Source organism: Cantharellus anzutake (genome assembly GCF_015039405.1).
Source record: "Cantharellus anzutake strain C23 chromosome Unknown EI90scaffold_37, whole genome shotgun sequence".
Classification (NCBI taxonomy): Eukaryota; Fungi; Basidiomycota; class Agaricomycetes; order Cantharellales; family Hydnaceae; genus Cantharellus; species Cantharellus anzutake.
This window is the reverse complement of record NW_024066987.1, coordinates 601,934-622,803: the sequence shown is the minus strand read 5'-3', so window position 1 is coordinate 622,803 and position 20,870 is coordinate 601,934. Positions and strand designations below refer to the sequence as shown.

General features: G+C 49.6%; 1 protein-coding gene across 1 annotated transcript; it reads left to right on the top strand.

Moving 5' to 3' along the window:
* Positions 1–18,398: 18,398 nt before the first annotated feature.
* Positions 18,399–19,007, top strand: EI90DRAFT_3066020 (uncharacterized protein; the record flags this gene model as incomplete). Its single annotated transcript, XM_039060927.1, has 2 exons — positions 18,399–18,549; positions 18,611–19,007. Coding segments are annotated over 2 exons (380 nt in total), but the record flags the coding sequence as incomplete, so codon positions are not given.
* Between the last annotated feature and the right edge of the window lie 1,863 nt (positions 19,008–20,870).

Sequence of the window (20,870 nt, the reverse complement as noted above, 5' to 3'; positions counted from 1 at the left end):
ATTCAGGTGGACACCACTCCACCAGAAATGCTTTGATAAGATTAAACGTCTTGCATGCAGGGCTCTGATTCTGAAGCCCATCCAGTGGAATCCACTGGAAAACCTCTTGGAAGAAGAGAGGAGTAAACTCCATGTCTGGGTCATAACAGATGCATGCCCAGCAGGCATGGGCACACTAATTGGACAAGGCGAAAAGTGGCAGACCTGCCACCCAGCCAGAGGGGGAAAACTCTGGTTGATTTTATCACTGAAGTGTAATGTATCTACAGGTTAGGTATATATAGTTACAGAGGGAGTCTAGACAGCAGGCCTGTAAATGGCAGGGGCTGGGCAGAGCAGTGTCAGGGATCGGCCCCCGACCCTGCTGTCAGGGCACCCAACCACACCCCAGAACCACCCTCCCAGACTTCCCCCTCTTCCCTGACCTCCCCATCCCTACATATCTCTCACAACTTCAGCCCACATGTGAGCCCGTGGGAAAAATCACATGGGTCAAGGTGAGCAACTCACCTTAACCCATGTGACACCTTTTCCGAGTCGCGGGAACATGCTCGGCTTCTACCCAGAGTCATGTTATGAACTGTACAGTACACTTCCCTTTTATAGTAGCCAAGCGGGGAATAGGGAAACTTACCCTTCTTCTCAACTCAGTCCCTGCTTAGGCAAGTTGTAGTTACCCTCTGTAATACATGACAACTCAGTCCCCACTTAGTCCCTTCAGTGAGTTTGAGGAGCTGAGGACAGGGTCTAGTGCCCAGGCACCCGGAACACCGCACACACCTAGGGCCGAGGTCAGGCTGTCCCCAATCAAGGACCAAGCCCTGACAAGCAGACCTAATGGAGTTACAGGTTAGCTGACTGAATATTACCGACAACTTGGGTTATGGGGTTTAATGGATGGATGGGTTATTGAAAGGTTATCTTACTAGTTTGGGGACGGTAATGTTCCGTTCCCCCGTTCGCCTCAGGCCTCAGTAATCCGTCTAAGTATACGCTTGATTTGGCTGTATATTGACGGGGTAGAAGTAAAGGCTAATCCGCCTTTTACAGCTACCCTGAGGGTTTATATACAATCTTATACATTCTCGGCACAAATAAATAGAGAAGCTTCCACGACGCTAAATTAGCGTCGCGACATAATTATTACACAACACAACATCAACTGATGTTGTGGGCGGAATATAGACATGGGCCGGGGCCTCACAGTTATGACCCAGAAGTGGAATGGAGGGATTGGTACGAAGGTAGACTTGCAGGGCAGGCAACTAAATTACTCAGTGGAGGTGGGGGTGCATTTGCGGACGTTGGAGCTGTCCAGAGACCTTCAGGGTTCTGTACTTAGGGAGGCATAGTTAATATATTGAAATGAGGGGGTGGTGACCATTGGGGGAGTCAGAGGGGATTGCAGAATCTGGGGGCTCCAAGGTTAGTGACAAAGGAGCAGAGGCAATCCAGAGGGACCAGAGGTGGTGGAAGGTGATGGCTGTGGATGGATATGACACATGGATTTTGGCAATCAGAACTGGCAATAATTTGAGAGAAATCAAGTGTTTCATGTAACCCAAAGTATTTTTGAGAGCACAGCAAGCAGAATAAATTGAACCAGCTCATCTAAATTCCTTCATATAATCTGGGACTATTGCATCACAATGAGATACAGAAAAAAGCCTTAATCCATGTGACAAAAATGGTACCTACCATATAACATTTGATGGAGAATTGAAGGAGAGACAAATGGGGGGAAATTTGGTTGCACTTTGCACACTCAAGCTATGTGCTGCTCAGTCATGACTCTCCATGAAGAGTCAGGAATATTCATGAAGGGTCATGAGCATTCATGTGCAGGTATGGGAATTTTTTAGGGCATGCTCATGAATTCCTGTGAAGAGTCATGACCATGCATGACCATGCATGGACATTCATGGCTCTGCATGAAGATTCATGATGCATGGCTTCATGACTCTTCATGAAGTCAGCAGTCATGAACCTTCATGCTTGCCAAAAAAAATTGACTTTTTGGGTTGAAAATTAATGATTTCAATATAAATATTGTATATAAGCATGAAGGTTCATGAAGTGGATTACACTTTTTGATAGTACCTCACTGGAGGACAGGACAAACTGGAGGTGAACCAGAACGGTTGCGGAGTAGGTCAGGGGTTGGGCGGAGTTGGTATGGATATGACACCCCCCCCCCAGACTGTCAGGGCACACCTGCCTGACCTGGCTCCACCTGCCCTCACCTGGTATCCTGCTTATGTTTATTCCTCACCCTTCATCACTGTTCTTCATTTCTTGTTCTTCCTTCCTTTTGTTCTTTTGTTCTTTTATCTATTTCTATCTACACAGACAACCTTTCTCCATATCTATGTATTATTGACCCGCCTGCAACATGTGCATGACACACCTAGCCCCAGACAACCTGGATGTCATATCCATCCACAGCCATCGTCTTCCACTGCCTCTGGTCCTTCCAGACTACCTCCACTCTTCTTCACTAACCTCGGAGCTCCCATATTCCGCAATCACCTCCGCCTCCCTCGATGGTCACCACCCCCTCTTTTCAATATATTACCTATGCCTCCCTAAGTACGGAGCCCCAAAGGCTTCTGGACAGCTCCAACGTCCACTAGTGCACTCCCACCTCCACTGGGCAATTCACTTGCTTGCCCTGCAAGTCCACCTTTGGGTCTATCCCTCCTTTCCATTCCTGGGTTATCACCTGCCATTCTGCTAACCCCATAACCTGACTTGTTGGTAATATTCAATCAGCTAATGTTTAACTCCATTAGCTCCGCTCTGCTCGGTCCCACCATTCACAGGCCCGCTCTCGCTGTAACTATATATATACTTAACTTGTGCATAGGTTACACCTCAGTGATAAAATTGACTAGAGTTGATCCCCCTTTAGTTCTCGTTGCCAGTAAGTAAATTAGGGCATGGACGTGTAACTTGGCACAGCGCTCCTGGCTTGAGTCACTGAGGCCAAAGCCCTCCGCCATGGAGACAACTCCTTTGTCTCAATCCAGTCTCTAACAGGCACCATAGCCCAGGCTATGTCATCACATCCAATGCAGCAATCAGATGTCCAGATGAACAACCCGGAGGAAAACCCTCCTCCAGGGCAATAACTCTACCCTCAAAGAAAGGGAAAGTGACACAGTAATACACCACTGAGGTGCCCATGAAAACACCTTCCCCCAACAAGGCCCCACACACAATATTGTATGTGAGGAACTGCAAGTAACAATTGCAGAAACTTCTACTCCATCTAACCCACATCCACCACCACTTGTGTGTAAACACCATTTACACATGACTCCTCACAGAACAAGTGAGGAGAAATACCAAAGATATATAATCTTTGGGTCGAAATCTACTTTTGGAACTTCCTTCTTTTTCTATTTTCCTCCCTTTCCTGCGATATCTGCATATCGCTGTTTAGCCCCAACCCCTTCATTTTCTTTTCTTCTTCCTCCTTATTTCTCATCCTCTTCATAAAATGTACACATCACCCACTTTAAAGTGGTGATAACAAACTTTCTTTAAAGAAAAATTTTTTTTTTCACTTTGAATTCAATTTCTTTCCTTTCTTCTTCTTCCAAAAAAACCATGTATGCATCACACATGTAACACAAAGGGGGAGAATGTCAGGGCAATAGCCCCAAACCCCGAGTCTGATGTAACAACAGTGTACATAGAGTCACATGGCTAAGCAGCAACTTCCAGTTACCGCTTAACACCATTGTATCACTTATGGTCTGGTGTGCTGAGCGACCCCCTGAGACCTCACAAGGCCACAGTACTACTGTGGGTAAGGAAGTGAGAGGAAGGTTAACTTCTCACTTTCCCACAGTGGCTACAATAGAAAACTTCTGGAGATATCCAGAAGTCACATAGGTGGTGGGCAGGAGCATGCAGCATGTGGGGCAGGGTGCACACATGGGAAGTGCAGCAGGTGGATGTGGGTCCAGGCTAGTTAGGGTGCATGCCCTGACAAATCCCAACCTCTGCTCTGGAGCCCTACTTCCCTTTTGTCACCTTCTCCCTGGCCAACTCCCAAGAGGTTATCCAACCTCAACCACAATACCTTGCAGACAAGAATGCAACATCTACGCTCCTGACCCCAGACCTCCAATCCAGAATCCTGTTTGCATCTCCATCTTCGGAATTCTGGTCTTAGCTCTGACCTCGGATTTTGACCTCCACTGATGTCCATGGTATTGGTTAGCTAATTTTATTTATTTACCTTTGCCAATATTCCAGAGTTTGACTTCCAAGTTTGGACTTTCTGGACTTATTTCAGACCTTGCAGTTCCTACTGTATTGTCCCATTCAATTCTGCTATCCTCCCTCATTCCTATTTGGGCTGCTGCTTCTTTCTATTCAGTCAGCTAGCCATTCCCAACTCCCATCCTCCCTCCTTCCTCCTTGGGCCTTGGCCCTTCATACCTCCTTTGGGAAGCACCATTGAGTCAAACCCTTGACCCTTGGTGTTGTTCTCCCTTCCAGCTCCCTTTGTCTCCTTTCAGCTTACCCTTGTTCCTTTTGACTCCAGACCCCCTCCTATATATACAATGTACTTAGTAACTTGTAACCTCAATCAGTAATCAACTTGAGATTCCCCTTGAGACTCCCCCTTTGCTAGATCTGAAATTAGGGACCCCCAGGACAACCAGCAATGGCACAGCACTCCACCTGAGTCACTAAGGCCAAGGTCCTTCCTAATTGAGTCTCCAATTCCATTCCAGAACCATCTGAGACCATCCTCTAACACCAGTTCATATATCAACTAGGATTACCCCTCATCTCTACCTCTTGTCATAAGGCTTCTATCCTTCTATCTGAAATTGGGACAACAAGATAAGAATGAGTGCAGTGCTCCACTTGAGTCACTGAAGCTAAAGTCCCACCCCTTATGAACACTCTGGATACAGCTCCTGACAGAATGGGGGGATATGGGGAAAGGGTGGTCAGGGAAGGGAAGAGGGTGTCTGAGGGTGAGTGGGGTCAAGGGCCATGCCCTGACAGAGCCCCCACTGTACTCACTGCTGGTATACTCCCCAAGTCGCTGATAGCAAACTTGTGGGCTACTCCCTTGGACACTCTCCAGCTCTCCCTCCAACAACTACACAGCTGCCTCCACCTGTGAGCAGGACAGTTCAGAATGGATAATAGTTAGTGTAATCACTGCTCTCACCTCAGCTTCATGTTGAGTGAACTGAGGGAGGCAGGGTACAGCAAAAAGGTCAGTTTTTTATAGATGATGATCAAGGACCCAGCATGTAGTATGTCAGGCCAAAGAGGAATCAAAGTGCCTGAGGCACTATTTTTAAATGAAATAGAATAAAGAAAGGTAAAAGTGAAGTTAAGACCACACCACCTTATTCCCCTCATACCTGGTGGTGTCAGAGACCAGATCCAGGATGAAAGACGATGCAAGTGGGAATGGACTCCTAGAGGGGAGAGAGGGGGAAGAAGGAAGGGAACGCTCCAGCTCACTCCCTGACAACTCAGGGAAGAAGAGGGGGGGGGAAAAGGGGTTGGGAGGTCCACTGTACTAGGTTCGATGTTTTTAGCAAACAAAACCAACCACTCAACTAAACTGGTGGAATTGCCCTAAGGACCAAATTTTTCCTTAGCTTTAGTTACTAAGCCTCTTGTTGCACCCCAGAGTGCACTGACTCCAAGCTAGATGTGAAGAGGGGGGGAATTCGCTTCTCTTTCCTAACTAAAGTACATACTTATATCGAATTGCTACATTGTGCCAAGGAATAGTTCTGAAACAAATGGCTTTGGCTAGAGTAAGCCTCCACCACCAATGGTGGTAAGGTTTGGGTGCTGTTGGCTTGAGTAAAATCCCAAAGAACAAAAGAAAAATGAAGTGAAAATCAAAAACTTCGTCATATCATGCCCATCACTGTGTCAAAACTTCGTCCCTTCATACCATCCGACTCTCCTCAACTGTAGCTTTCGAACGATACCAATTTTGTGGAATTTGGTGTAGAATTGGCTAAGAATGGGAATTCAGTGGTGTGGGATCCACAATACAATTTTCCGTGCACAGAGAAACTTGGACTAAATGATCTCCTAAAATTCCAAAAGTTCCTTGACAATATCCCTTGCATTGCTCGCATATTCCTAGCTTGAATTCCTCTGGAATTTCGCTGAGGCTGACCCAAACATGACCATCCAATGTTCTCATGTAGTCCCATGACACATGTCAAGTCAGATAATTCCCTTGGTTTCTCCACAACTGCTCTTCCGTTTTGGATGAGATTCTGCACTGGGTCTATGGGTATTATTCCACAATTAATGACCCCTAGATCATCCTCCGCCATCGACTTTTGACCTTTTTCCAATTGAGTTTTGGCCAAGTGCATGGTGTCATATTGTCAGAGACCAGGTTGAGACAAAGGAGTGTCTCCATGGCAGAGGGCTTTGGCCTCAGCGACTTATGCCAGGAGCACTGTGCCAAGTAACACGTCCGTGCCCTAACTTACTAAACTGGCAACCAGAACTGAAGGGGGGTAAACTCTAGTCAATTTTATTACTGAGGTGTAACCTATGTACAAGTTGAGTATATATATAGTTACAACAAGGGCGGGCCTGCAAATGGCGGAGCCGAGTGGAGCAGAGCTAACGGGGTTAGACATTAGCCGATTGAATATTACTGATGAGTCGGGTTACGGGGTTAACGGAATGGTAGGCGATAACCCAGAAATGGAAAGGAGGGATAGGCCTGAAGGTAAGTGAGTGTATTGCCCAGTGGAGGCAGGAGTGTGCTAGCGGACATCGGAGCTGTCTAGAAGCCTTCAGGGCTCCGTACTTAGGGAGGCGTAGGTAATAAATTGAAAGGAGGGGGTGGTGACCATTGAGGGGTACTGAGTTGATTGCGGAATACAGGAGCTCCAAGGTTAGTGAAGAAGGAGCAGAGGTAGACTGGAGGGATCGGAGGGAGTGGAAGTCAATGGTCGGGGATGGATATGACACATATCCATACAACTCCAGACCTCTGCTCCTGATTCTGGACCTCCATCTCCTCCTCCAGGACTCCACATCCACCACCACCACCTCCCCCTGTTGGTTGTTGAGAGCCCACTCCACCTCTGGCTCCAACACAACGTCCAACACTACCTCCAGTCTGACTCCAGTTTACTCCAGGTCCAATCCCAACCTCATACCTTCCAGACCAGAGCTTGTGATGCTCCACACCTCCACCTCTGGAACTCTGGTCACATCTCTGCCCCTGGACTTTGACCTCCTCCTCCATCTTATCTCCTTGTATTCTTTATTGCATTTCATTTATTATGTCTAGCCAATATTCCAGACTTTGACTTCTGACTCCAGACCTCTGGAAATCACTCTGGACCCTCCAGTCTCTACTGTATGGTGTCATTTAATCCTCTTGTTGCTTCCTCCTTATTTAGACAGCTGCTTCCTTTTCCACATTAGTGTCAGGGCATACACCCTGACCTAGCCCACACCTGCACTTGTGTTAGAACTGGGCTGATACAGACGACTCTGGAGTGGAATCGGAGACTTAGCGTGGAGGGACCTTGGCCTCAGCGACTCAAGTGGAGCGCTGTGCCATTGCTGTTTGTCCATTTGGTCCTTAATTTCACAGTAGGTGAGCAGGAAGTCTCTAGGGGGCATTTCAGGTCGATTTTGGACTGAACCAAAACGAGTATGTACAAGCGCTGATATATATAATGGAGGGGGCAAGAGCACAAGGAAACGGAACGAAGACGTCTGAACGGGAACAAAGGGAAGAAGGAGCAGAGCGGTACCGAAGGTCATAAGGCAGGACCTGTGATATGTCCGAAAGGAGGTAGGGAGGGCAAGGCCCAGAGGGGCAGGAGGATGAGGAGAAGTGGGGGTGATGACTAACTGGCTAGAATGGGAAGAAGCAGTAGTCCAAATAGGGATGAGGGGTAAACGCGAGAGATACATTACAAGCGGCAAAAGTGCCAAAGGCGATCCACAAAGCTTGGGGATTGCAGAGCTTACGGAGGTTATGGAGGTGGGGTTGAAAGTCTGAGGGATATTGGCAATGGTTTTTACGTAGTATGAGGTCACCAATGCAATGGACTAAGACCGAGGTGGAGTCAAAGTCCGAGGTAGGGACTATGATGGAGGCTCAGAGCAAAGGTACGAGCGGCATCCAAGTACGAAGTACGGGACAGCGGGGAAGGTCGTAACTTGGTGGGAGGGCAGCGGAGGAGTAACAGAGGGAGGAGAGAGGGGAAAGGTAAGGAAGAAGGAGTGGCGGAAAGGAGAGTTGTCAGGTCCGAAGGTGAGTATCGGAGCGGACGGGGGAAGCGTAGGAGGGTGATGGGAGGGTGGAGGTGTTGTGAAGGGGGAGCGCAGTAGGAGGAGGAGGAGTAGTAGGAGGGTGGCGAGAGGGGCGGTGTTCAGTCTGAGGTGAGTATCGGAGCGGACAGAGATAGGGTCGGAGAGGTAAGGAGGAGTAGAGGTGGCGTGGGGGGGTAGAAGGAGGTGTGTTGCCAGGACCGAAGGTGAGTATCGGAACAGCAGCGGTAGGTTATGACTCCGGAGGTGAAGAGGGTGGAGGTCCGGAAGTCGGGTCGGGGTCGGGTATGCACGGATATGACAACTTGCACCCACATCTGCATGCACACCTGGCTGTTGCACCCCCTGCACGCACCCTGTGCCGGATGCTCCATGTGGCCAGATGCCCCAGTGGGTCTTGGGCCCCATGTGACTTCCAGATATCTCCAGAAGTTTTCATTATATTGGGCCACTGTGGGAAGGTGAGAAGTTAGCTTCCTTCTCACCTTCTTACCCACAGCAGTGTGCCCTGGACAGGGCTGTGTTCCTTTAGGATTGTGGGCCATGGGGGGGGGGGGGGGGGTCACAGGGACCTGTGAGTCATCCCCTGACAATTAGTCAGCTGTCATTCCCCACAACCCACTTGTCAGGGCTCGGTCCTCGATCAGGGACAGCCCAACCTCAGGCCTGGGTGTGTGCGGTGTTCCGGGTGGTTGGGCGCTAGACCCTGTCCTCAGCTCCTGAAGGGACTAAGTGGGGATTGAGTTGTCATGTATTACAGAGGGTAACTACAACTTGCCTAAGCGGGGACTGAGTTGAGAAGAAGGGTAAGTTTCCCTATTCCCCGCTTGGCTACTATAAAAGGGAAGTGTACTGTACAGTTCATAATGTGACTCAGGGTAGAAGCCGAGCATGTTCCCACGACTTGGAAAAGGTGTCACATGGGTTAAGGCAAGTTGCTCGCCTTGACCCACGTGATTTTTCCTGCAGGCTCACATGTGGGCTGAAGTTGTGAGAGATATGTGGGGATGGGGAGGTCAGGGAAGTGGGGGAAGTCTGGGAAGGTGGTTCTGGGGTGTGGTTGGGTGCCCTGACAGCGGGGTCAGGGGCCGATCCCTGACACCACACCACTCCTTCCCCTCTTGGCCTTGCCCTTTTGGGAAGCACCATAGAGTTCCAACCCTTGACCCTTAGGGTTGTTCCCTCATCCAGTCCCCCTTTGTCTCCTTCCAGTTCCCTTTGTCCTCTGACTCCACTCCTGTATTATTATCTATACACTCTGTACATAGTTTCCTGTACCCCTGTCAGGGCCCGGCCTCGGACTCGGAGGCTCCCTGACCTCAACCCCCATCTGGCCTGTCCTCACACTATGCGGGGCATGAGATGAGAAGAAGGGTAAAGGTCTCATCTCCCCGCATGGTTGCTATATAAAGGAATGGGTCACATGCCCACAACTATACAGCTCCTAGAGTTGTGTAGTGTGACCTGGAGGGAACATCCAGGTGGCAGTGCCCAGTAAGCGTGGGAACGTTCTGGGCGAGTTGCTCGCCCAGAACTGTGGCTGTGACCCGTGGGAACATTCTGGGCAAGCTGCTCGCTCAGAAAGTTCCCACGCTATCCCATGCACGCGGATACACAACACAGAAAGGCAACAATGAAGGAATGGAAGGAAGGGATTGGTTGGGGAGTCTGGGGCACCCTAGGGCAGGGTGCTGAACCCTGACAACCCCTAGTCTGAAATTGACAACTAGAGAACCAGAATCAATGTCATATCCATGCATACCCGATCCTGACCTGACTCCCAGACCTCCTCCTTCACCACCTCCAGAGTCCTACCCTACCACTGTCCGTTCCGATATTCACCTTCGGTCCTGGCACCACACCTCCTCTCACCTCCCATGCCACCTCCACTCCTCCATCCCTCTCCTCTCCTATCTCCGTCCGCTCCGATACCCACCTCGGACCGAACACCACCCCTCCTGCCACCCTCCTACTCCTCCTCCTCCTACTCCTCCGCTCCCTCCTCACAACACCTCCACCCTTCCATCATCCTCCTACTCCTCTCCCATCCGCTCCGATACTCACCTTCGGACCTGACAACTCTCCTTTCCGCCACTCCTTCCCTCTTCCCTTTCTCCTCTCTCTTTCCTCTGGTCCTCTTCCACTGACCTCCTGCCAAGTTACAACCTTCCGCCGCTGTCCTGTACTTCATACTTGGGCACCGCTCGTACCTTTGCTCCGAGCCTCCGTCATAGTTCCTACCTTGGACTTTGACTCCACCTCGGTCTTAGTCCATTGCATTGGTGACCTCATACTACGTAAACACCATTGCCAATATTCCTCGGACTTTCAACCCCACCTGTCAGGGCACACCCGCCTGACCCGGGTCCACCCGGACCCACCCGGCCACACCACACCCGCTCCCCGCTGTCCAACCCTCTCCCTCTTCCTTCCTCTGTCTCTCCTCCTTTTTCCTTTCTCTCTTTCTTCCCCTTTCTTTATCTCATTCCTCTCATCTTCCTTTTCTTGTTTATTTCCTTCTATCTACACGGACCACCCTCCTTTGTATCAATGTACTATTGACCCATCCGGCCCACACACCCCAGATGGCTCCCCGCTGTGCCCAGCACGCGCGCATGCAGCGGACGCTCTTGGGATCCCCCACGGGGATACCTGGATGCCTGCGGCTGTCTCCGAGGGTGACGTGGCACTCGTCATGTGACTCAAGCCACATGTACATAAATGTACCTGAAGTGGGAACCGAAGAAGTAACCTTCTTCTCACATTCTCCACTTCAGGTAAGTAGTATAGTTTTCCCTTTTAATAACAATAACACATTCTCCACTTCAGTCTAAGTGGCCAGGGACTGCTGTCCCTTCCCGGACCCGCCAGCACGCACGCCTGGTTTGCACCCCACGAGGGCCCCTCTGCCGGGCGATACATCCGGACCCCCTCTACCCCGGACGCGTCCCTGACACCACCTCCATAACCTCCGTAACCTCCGTAACCTCTGAGCTCCACGGATCACCTTCGGCACTTTCGCCGCTTGTAATGTATCTCTCGCGTTTTCCCCTCATCCCTATTTGGACTGCTGCTTCTTCCCATTCTAGCCAGTTAGTCATCATCCCCACTTCCCCTCATCCTTTTGCCCCTCTGGGCCTCACCCTCCTTACCTCCTTTCGGATGTATCACAGGTTCTGCCTTATGACCTTCGGTACCGCTCCGCTTCTGTCATCCCTTTGTTCTCATTCGGATGCCTTTGTTCTGATTCGGATCCCCTTTGTTTCCTTGTGCTTTTGCCCCCTCCATTATATATATCGGCGCTTGTACATACTCGTTTTAGTCCTTAGTCTAAATCAACCTGAAATGCCCCCTAGAGACTTCCTGCTTGCCTACTGTGAAATTAAGGACCAAATGGACAAACAGCAATGGCACAGCACTCCGCTTGAGTCGCTGAGGCCAAGGTCCCTCCTTGCTAAGTCTCTGGTTCCCCTCCGGAATCGTCCACCCTCGCCCAGTTCTAACAATCAACTGGATTGTCCCCCCAAGAGACTCCCCCTGTCAACCTGAAATTAAGGACCACCTTAGACAACAAACCAATGGCACAGTGCTCCACTTGAGTCGCTGAGGCCAAGGTCCCTCCTTACTGAGTCCCTTCCCTGCTTCCAGACAATTGTGCGCTCTATAACACACAGATTAAATGTAAGAGGATTCCTCTGCATGATTTCTCCACCAATTCTCAACTGATTCCTTCAGGGATGCATTCATTCGGTTTGTATGAAAGCCCTTTCTATTGTTCACTTTCTCATTCTCAATCCTTAATAATGTACAAGGGCAAGCGCCCATTTTTGATGTGTATATCACAAAAAATTCCACATTTTGGAGTATGCCCATCCTACCCTCCTACAACGATGTCCCCAAAATGGAGGGCTTTGGCCTCAGCGACTTATCCCAGGAGCGCTGGTCTAGTAATACATCTGTGCCCTAATTTACTGACTGACAAGGAATTCTAGAAGAGGGAACTCTAGTTGATTTTATCACTAAGGTGTAACATATCTACAAGTTATGTATATATAGTTACATAGAGGGCAGGCCCATGAATGGTGGGGCCGAGTGGAGCAGAGCTAATGGGGTTTGTTAGATATGGCAGGTTCAGATGGTTCCGGAACGGAATTGGAGACTTAGCATGGAAGGACCTTGGCCTCAGCAACTCATGTGGAGCGCTGTGCCATTGCTGGTTGTCCTGGGGGTCCCTAATTTCGGATCTAGCAAGGGGAAGTCTCCTGGGGGGAAATCAAGTTGATTTCAGACTGAGGTTACAAGTTACTAGGTACATTGTATATAAAGGAGGGTCCAGAATCAAAAGGAACCAGGGTGGTCTGGAAGTGGACAAAGGGAGCTGGAAGGGGGAACAACACCAAGGGTCAAGGGTTTGACTCAATGGTGTTTCCCAAAGGAGGAGTGAAGGGCTAAGGCCCAAGGAGGAAGGAAGGAGGATGGGAGTTGGGAATGGCTAGCTGACTGAATAGAAAGGAAGCAGCAGCCCAAATAGGAATGAGGGAGAATAGCGGAATTGAATGGGACAATGCAATAGTTGCAAGGTCTGAAGTAAGCCTGGAAAGTCCAAACTCAGAAGTCAAACTCCGGAATATTGGCAAAGGTAAATAAATGAAATTGGCTAACCAATACAATGGGGATAAGTGGAGGTGGGGTCAAAGTCCAAGGTCAGAGCCAAGACTGGAGTTCTGAGATGGAGATGCAAACAAGATTCCGGAGTGGAGGTCCAGAGTCAGGAGCATAGTTGCATACTCATCTGGGAGGTGTTGAGGTTGAGGTTGGACCTGGAATATTCTGGAGTTGGACTGAAGGTGGTGTTGGAGCTGGAGGTGGGATAACCTCTTGGGAGTCGGCAAGGAGAAGGTGATGGAAGGGAAGTGGGGCCCCAGAGTCAGTTTCAGAGTTCCAGGAACCCAGAGCAGAGGTTGGGATTGTATGGATATGACAGAGTTACAGGTTAGCTGACTGAATATTACCAACAAGTCAGGTTACGGGGTTAGTGGAGTGACAGGCTATAACTGTCATATCCATACATACCCGATCCCAATCCAACTCCCGGACCCTCTGCTTCACCACCTCTGGAGTCCTACCTATCCCCATCCGCTCCGACATCCACCTTCAGACCGAACATCACTCCTCTCACCACCCTCCTCCTCCTCACTCCTCATGTCACCTCCACCCTTTCATCCCTCTCCTACCCTATCTCTGTCTGCTCCGATATTCACCTTCAGACCTGACATCATTCCTCCTCTTACCCCTCCTTCTCGTTCGTCTCCTCACTCCTCTTGTTCCATCCCTCTTCCACCAAACCTCTGCCAAGTTACAACCTTCCACTGCAGCCCCATACCCTGTACTCAGACACCGCTCGTACCTTCGCTCTGAGATTCCATCATAGTTCCGACCTCAGACTTTGACTCCACCTTGGCTTAAGTCCATTGCTGTCAGAGTCCGCGCGTCAGTTCGCGCGTAAGAATCTCCCTGGGAAACTAGTCATTGTAAAAGCTGGGGGGCCAACCCAGCTGGCGATAAGGCCTTATATACATGAGTTCTGCAACTCATAAGAGTGCTGCTACATTGGGAACACATGGTAGCCGATAGAGAAGTGACATGAAATAGGAGAATAGATCATGCAGATAAGGGGGCGATAACGGGTGAGGGGTGACACGATAGCGGAAATAGCGCATTGAATACAGCCCGCATTCTAACTACAGCAAATCACATGCAGATATCGGCTTACGGGTACTCAACCTATCCGGATAGGGGTCCGGGCCGGCCGGATAACCGTCCGTGCCCTGACAATTGCATTGGTGACCTCATTCTACATAAACACCATTGTGTCATATCCATACATACCCAATCCTGATCTGACTCCCAGACCCTCTGCTTCACCACCTCCAGAGTCTTACCTATCCCCTTCTGCTCTGACATCCACCTTTGGACCGAACATCACTCCTCTTGCCACCCCCTCCTCTCACTCCTTCTCACTCCTCACATCACCTCCACCCTCATGTCCCCTCCTACCCTATCTCCATCCACTCCGATACTCACCTTCAGACCTGACAATCATTCCTCCTCTTACTCCTCTTCTCATTCCTCTCCTCACTCTTCCCCTTCCATCCCTCTTCTACCAAACCTCCACCAAGTTACGACCTTCCGCTGCTGCCCTGTACCCTGTACTCAGACACCGCTTGTACCTTTGCTCCAAGATTCTGTCATAGTTCTGACCTCGGACTTTGACTCCACCTTGGCCTAAGTCCATTGCATTGGTGACCTCGTTCTACGTAAACACCATTGCCAACATTCCTCAGACTTTCAATCCCACCTCCACAACCTCCAAGCTCCACAGATCATACTCAGTATTTTCGCTGATTGTAATGTATCTTTCGCACTTTCCCCTCATCCTTATTTGGACTGCTGCTTCTCTCCATTTTAGCCAGTTAGTCATCATCCCCACTTCACCCCATCCTCCTGCTGCTCTGGGCTTTGCCCTCCCTATCTCCTTTCGGATGTACAGGTTCTAACCTATGACCTTCAGTGCCGATCCGCTTCCATCATCCCTTTGTCCCTGTTTGGACGCCTTTGTTCCGATTCGGACCCCCTTTGATTTCCTTGTGCTTTCATCTCCCTATTATATACAGGCACTTGTACATACTCGTTTTGGACCTTCAGTCTAAAATCGACCTGAAATGCCCCCTAGAGACTTCCTGCTCACTGCCTCTGAAATTAAGGACCAAATGGACAAACAGCATGGCACAGCACTCCACATGAGTCGCTGAGGCCAAGGTCCCTCCTTGCTAAGTCTCCGGTTCCTGTCAGGGACCGCGCGTCAGTTCGCGACGATAAGGGTGTTCCCGAGAATCCTAGTCGTTGTTAACGCTGAGGTGCCACCCTCAGCGGAGATAGGAGTTATATACATGGGTACCGCTACCCACTAGAGTGCGGCTACAACGAGATAGAAGATAACCGATAGAATGACGACATGAAAAGATAGCTATTCATTCGGATAATCGTAAGCGAGGTGTGGGAAAGGGGTGACATGTGGACGGAAGATAGGAAGCGGGAGCTAAGCGAGAGCTAAGCGAAATTACCTGCGTTCTTCGGATCACTCCAGATCGTCTTACAGCAACTCCCTTCCGGCATAGGGAGTCAGGGTAGCCGGTTAGGCCGTGCCCTGACAGTTCCCCTCTGGAATCGTCCACCCTCGCCCAGTTCTAACAATAACTGTCACAACCCGGCATTCCCTGGAGTCAGACGACCTCCTCCCTGACCTTCTCCCATGCCTGAACACTCCCTGCACACTCCGCTTGCCACCTGTCGCTGTCTAGCCATTTCCCACCACTTCTCCACAACCCCTCTCCTAATTGTTGTTGAATGACCTAGCGGCGCAGAGCGCCGTGACCTTTTGTCCCATGTTTCACCACACCCTGTTATCTCACGGCAAAGGTCATGTTTGACCTTTGCTGTCTTAAACATGTGCTCCTTGTTTGTTTTCCTTTCTCTTTTCTCTGCCCGCAATTTCCATGAGATCTGGCGACTTATTCTCTATTCAGTTCCCTAGCGCTTATATACAGCTTGTAACTATTGCGTGTACTGTAGTTCAAAATCAACTAGAACTTACATCTGTTCCCCGTAAGACCTCTGCCTCTGAAGTATCAGGACCATGTCAAGAACGAGGCACAATGCTCCTCCCTGAGTTGTTGAAGCCAAAATCCCGGCCCACTCGCCTAAGTAGCCTCGACCTTGAGATCAGTGAGGTTATTCCTCACTAAAGCTCGGTCGTGGGTAGGACGCCTGTATCACTAGCGGCCAACATTCAGTCGCCTATGGCTACCATCGGTGAAGCTTTGCACGGTTCTGACAATAACCCAGAAACAGAAAGGACAGATCAGCCTGAAGGTAGACCTGCAGGGAAGGCAACTGAGTGCCTGGCAGAAGTGGGGGTGCACTTGTGGATGTCAGAGCTGTCTGGAGACCTTTGGGGTTCCGCACTTAGGGAGGCATAGGTAATATATTGAAATGAGGGGGTGGTGACCATTGGGGGAGTTGGAGAGGATTGCGGAATCCAGAGGCTCCGAGGTTAGTGATGAAGGAGTGGAGGTAATCTGGAAGGACTGGAGGTGGTGGAGGGTGATGGCCATGGATGGATATGACAGGTGGCCACCGCACACTTTAGTAGCCATTGAATTTCCAACATATACCTCATGTTACACCACCTGTGCCATTGTCTGTAAACCCTTATGTCCCACCCCCTTTTCCTATTCCTGTGCCAGAATGGACAAAAATGGGTACCTCTGGCCCCATTTTTGCAACACCCATGAGGATGAATATCAAGGATTTGTTGCTGGATATAGTCTCCCATCAAAGAACAGATGCAAGAAATATAACATCTTGAGTCAATACCTGCACATAGTTGTGTGTAATGGAATGAATCAAGATGTGTAACTGTCAGGGCATGCCTTCAGGTCACTAGCATAAGTAGCGTATTGCCACATGACCCATATTCCCATCAACTTCTTCTTTTTCACTTCTTCATCTCCAGTTTGATCCGGTCTGCAGCTGTCAGTTATGATGCTGCATGATCTTCTATCTTCTTTGATCCATTGCTACCAGTTATTAGTTAGTTGCCTGATAGCTGTCTCTATCATGTACATAAGACCTTGTGCTGGTGTGGGCATGTCCCCCAGCTGTCAGGGCCTGGCCTCGGACTCGGAGGCTCCCTGACCTCAACCCCCATCTGACCTGTCCTCACACTATGCAGGGCATGAGATGTATAGTAAAAGAAAGTGAAATATATACACTTGCCTATGCAGGGCATGAGATGAGAAGAAGGGTAAAGGTCTCATCTCCCTGCATGGTTGCTATATAAAGGAATGGGTCACATGCCCACAACTATACAGCTCCTAGAGTTGTGTAGTGTGACCCAGATGGGACATCCAGGTGGCAGTGCCCAGTAAGCATGGGAATGTTCTGGGTGCCCAGAATTGTGGCTGTGACCCATGGGAGCATTCTGGGTGAGCTGCTCGCTCAGAAAGTTCCCATGCTATCCCGTGTGCGTGTGTACACAACACACAAAGGCAACAACAAGGCAACAATCAAAGAATAAAGGGAGTAAAGTAGGTGGGGAGTCCAGGGCACCCTAAGGCAGGTGCTGAACCCTGACACCAGCTTTGATATCAACTAGGTTTCTGGGGCCTTCTTTGTTGCGAGCATGCATGACCCTGACAGTAACTTAGGCATGATGGAATGCTTAGTAATTGTAAATTATAAAGCCCCCAGGCAAAAGCATGAGCCTAAGTGTCAGGGAACAAATGTCAGTTTGTGCTAATGGTGGTCCCAGTAAACTAGTTGATAACAAGAGTGAGGGACAAACCCACTTGCTGCACTCCTGTATATACATAGAGACTGTATGGACTACCTAATCAATACAGTGGAGCTCAGATCAAATTGGATTGGCTAGATCAGGCTGATTGGAAACATTGGGATGATTAGATCTCTCCAGAGTGATGGAGATTGGGTCTGTTTCCCACATGCTACCATCAGCACAGACCTGAAGTGGTGCTCTGATACTAAACCCTGAGCTTTATGTTCCTCACCTTCACCACACTAGGCCAGTGGCATCAGACTACTCCAACAGGGCACCCCTTCCTCTCACTCTCAGCTCAAGCCTTCATCAGGAAACCTTGAAGGCTGGATTGAGGTGATTGCAGTGATTTTAATTCAAAATTTTGAATTGGTCAGGATCAGCAAGGGTTTTCCGATTCAAATTTTTGAATTAAAATCACTGCAATCACCTCAATCCAGCCTTCAAAGTTTCCTGATGAGTTTTATTCTAAGATGTACAGGACCCTAACAGCCAACACATTCTGGTCTCTGGATGCCTTCAAAGTCAAATTCCAAAACCAATTGCATGCGTGCCGATCACATATCAAATCAGCACTACTAATATTTAGCACTTGATGGTGTGACCTGGGTTGGTGCATGTGTACTTAGGTCCATTAATAGGTGAGTAGTTTCTCATTTTGTGGACTACCTGCCCGTTTCTGAAAGTCACAATGCGATTCTGGAGTGCCATTGCCTCAATCGCAATACTTCCCATCGTCGCGGCTGATTTCTACACTGCTTTGGTCAATTGCAACACTAGTCAGAGGCTGGAAGTCGATTGGGCCATCGTCGCTGCGAATGTCATCCCTGGGTCTCTAGGTAGGTGAACCAAACCTAAAACGGAATTGGCTCCTGCTCTTAACCTATGTTTACCTAACAGGCGCTTGCGAAGATATAGTGCAGGACTGGATCGTTGGTGTTATTCACATTGGGGGAGTGACAATCGGCTCGATTTGCGGCACGCACATCTTAGTGGATGGGACCTGGGACAACTGGTATACAGCTGGACACCGCGGAGAATGTTTCAAAGGTGATGGAGGCACGAAATGCAGTCGTGTGTCGGACGGTGCGGAATGCCAATATTCGGTCGTGTCGAATTGCACCGGCGCTCCACCCTTCTGCGATTAGCACCAGGATCTGGTGGAGCAGGCGGCAGCCCATGTAGAATACTTAACGAGGCCGGAGCCCTGCCAAGTGGAAATTACTGTGTGCGTGAATGCATCTGCATCCAGAAGCCGCGTCAACAGAAAGGGTGCGAAGGCAACGGAGACGATAAATCCGTCAACTCCTGAGGACAATCATTTTCATGGCGAGGGAGGGGGTTCCCTGTTCGAATAAACAACTTCGACATCGTATATGAGGAGAGTCAAAAATTTCCGGAGGACCCGGGAGCGAAGAGCCCATTCCCCGAGGGGAACCGTGCATCCCCTGTTCTATGCATAGACCAGTACTACGCTCTCCCGTTCCGACAAGGGGCACTTTGAATGCATGAAGGGGAAGAGGCGAAAGCTTCCTGGACTAGATAGCCGCGGAACAAGGATATGGCTTAGAATATCCATAACACCGTGTCTGGTATCCATAGCTTATCTATTGAGCTTTCGCTATCTTAGTAGCTCACATCAAGAGCACGTCCCCTGAGTTGGGTCAAAGGCAGAAGAACTATGTACTAGCAGTGGATTATCGCGCCAGGCAGTATGGAGGAGGTGAAGGAGTGTACCCACAGTGGTTGATTCCGAGCTAAACTACGAGCGACTGAAGCAGGAGTCTGGATTTAGATTGGTGGAAACAAAGCAAAGTACTCAACAGTGCAGAAGAACTGCATGGGATTTTAAGACGCCTATATACGATCATGATTGAGGGACCGTATATATAAGTGACGACGAGAAAACAGAGAGTGGCGTGTAAATATCAAAAGCTCGCATATGGGTGGGCTAGTTGGAGTGGTGGCCAGCTGTGCAGAGGAATGGGAATCTTCAGTTTGCATGACCCCCAACTGAGCCAGTTGGTGCCTCAGAGCGTGGAGAATACTTGTCTGTCTCAGCTCGGACCCTACAGTTGTCCATAATGAATATACTGCCTTCCACAGCTAGTAAAGCCTTATATGGACTTCGGATAAAAACGTTGTCCGTTTCCCTAGCTACGGAGTCGCAGCGAACACCCGAGCGCCCAAAATCTGAGAGCGATCAAGAGTTGACCGCACAGCAGCACACAGCCCTTAATCATCCTTGGATCAGAGTTTCGGGGAATGGCACGGTGGTCGATGGGCGGCAGGAAAGGTTCGGACCCAACTGTCATGCAAGGACAGAACCGCGTGCTGTTAGTCCATTCCTGGAGGGGTTTTAGGCGCAGTAGACGGAAAATGGAAATGATCATGAGCTAGGAAACGCGCCACTGCTTGTTTTTTTTTTCTTGGCCGTCCGGTAGTCAGTCAGTGTGACGTAATGCACTAGGATGGCGTGCGCATACCTTGTACCAATTGGAAGCGGCTGCACGCGCGCTTACGCATGGGCTTAATGTGGAGATCGGTTTGAAAAAACTGGAACGGCCCTTCTTGGGGTATAAAGGAGTTGTCTATGCAGTGACATTACGGACACGAAGCCACAAACTCCCATCTATATATGACCGAAATTTGAATCTCGGGACAGGCTTTCAGATCCGGTTACGTCTCCCTCTGGCTCCATCAGGGTGGTTTAGGATTGGAGTGAGGTCACAAAGAGGCAAAGCGACAGTTCCAACGTCAAGAGTTCGATGCAGGCACGGAAAATGGGCTGCGTAGTATGCATGACGGTGACGACGACAGAGCTAATGTAGGTGCTCGGGTAAGTGAAATGGGGAGATGTTCTCCGAAACGGAGGCTGGGAAATCCCGCGGTTAAACCGAGACTGGGAACGAAATCGGAAGGGCGTGTGTGTGTGTGTGAGTTTTGGATATTTAACGTGCACGTGTAGGCTGCTCGAATAAGGCGCCAAGGTAGCCTCTCTTTAACGGGAAGAGAGGCTGGTTTCACTTGATGGGTTGCTGAATGTCGGGTCTACTGAATTGCAAGAAAAGGGTTTACCCAAGGTTTTTCCGAGATGATGACATGAAGGAATTGCGTAACTCGAGGAGGGTTGTTTGTTTGTATTCACCTTTTGCCTCAG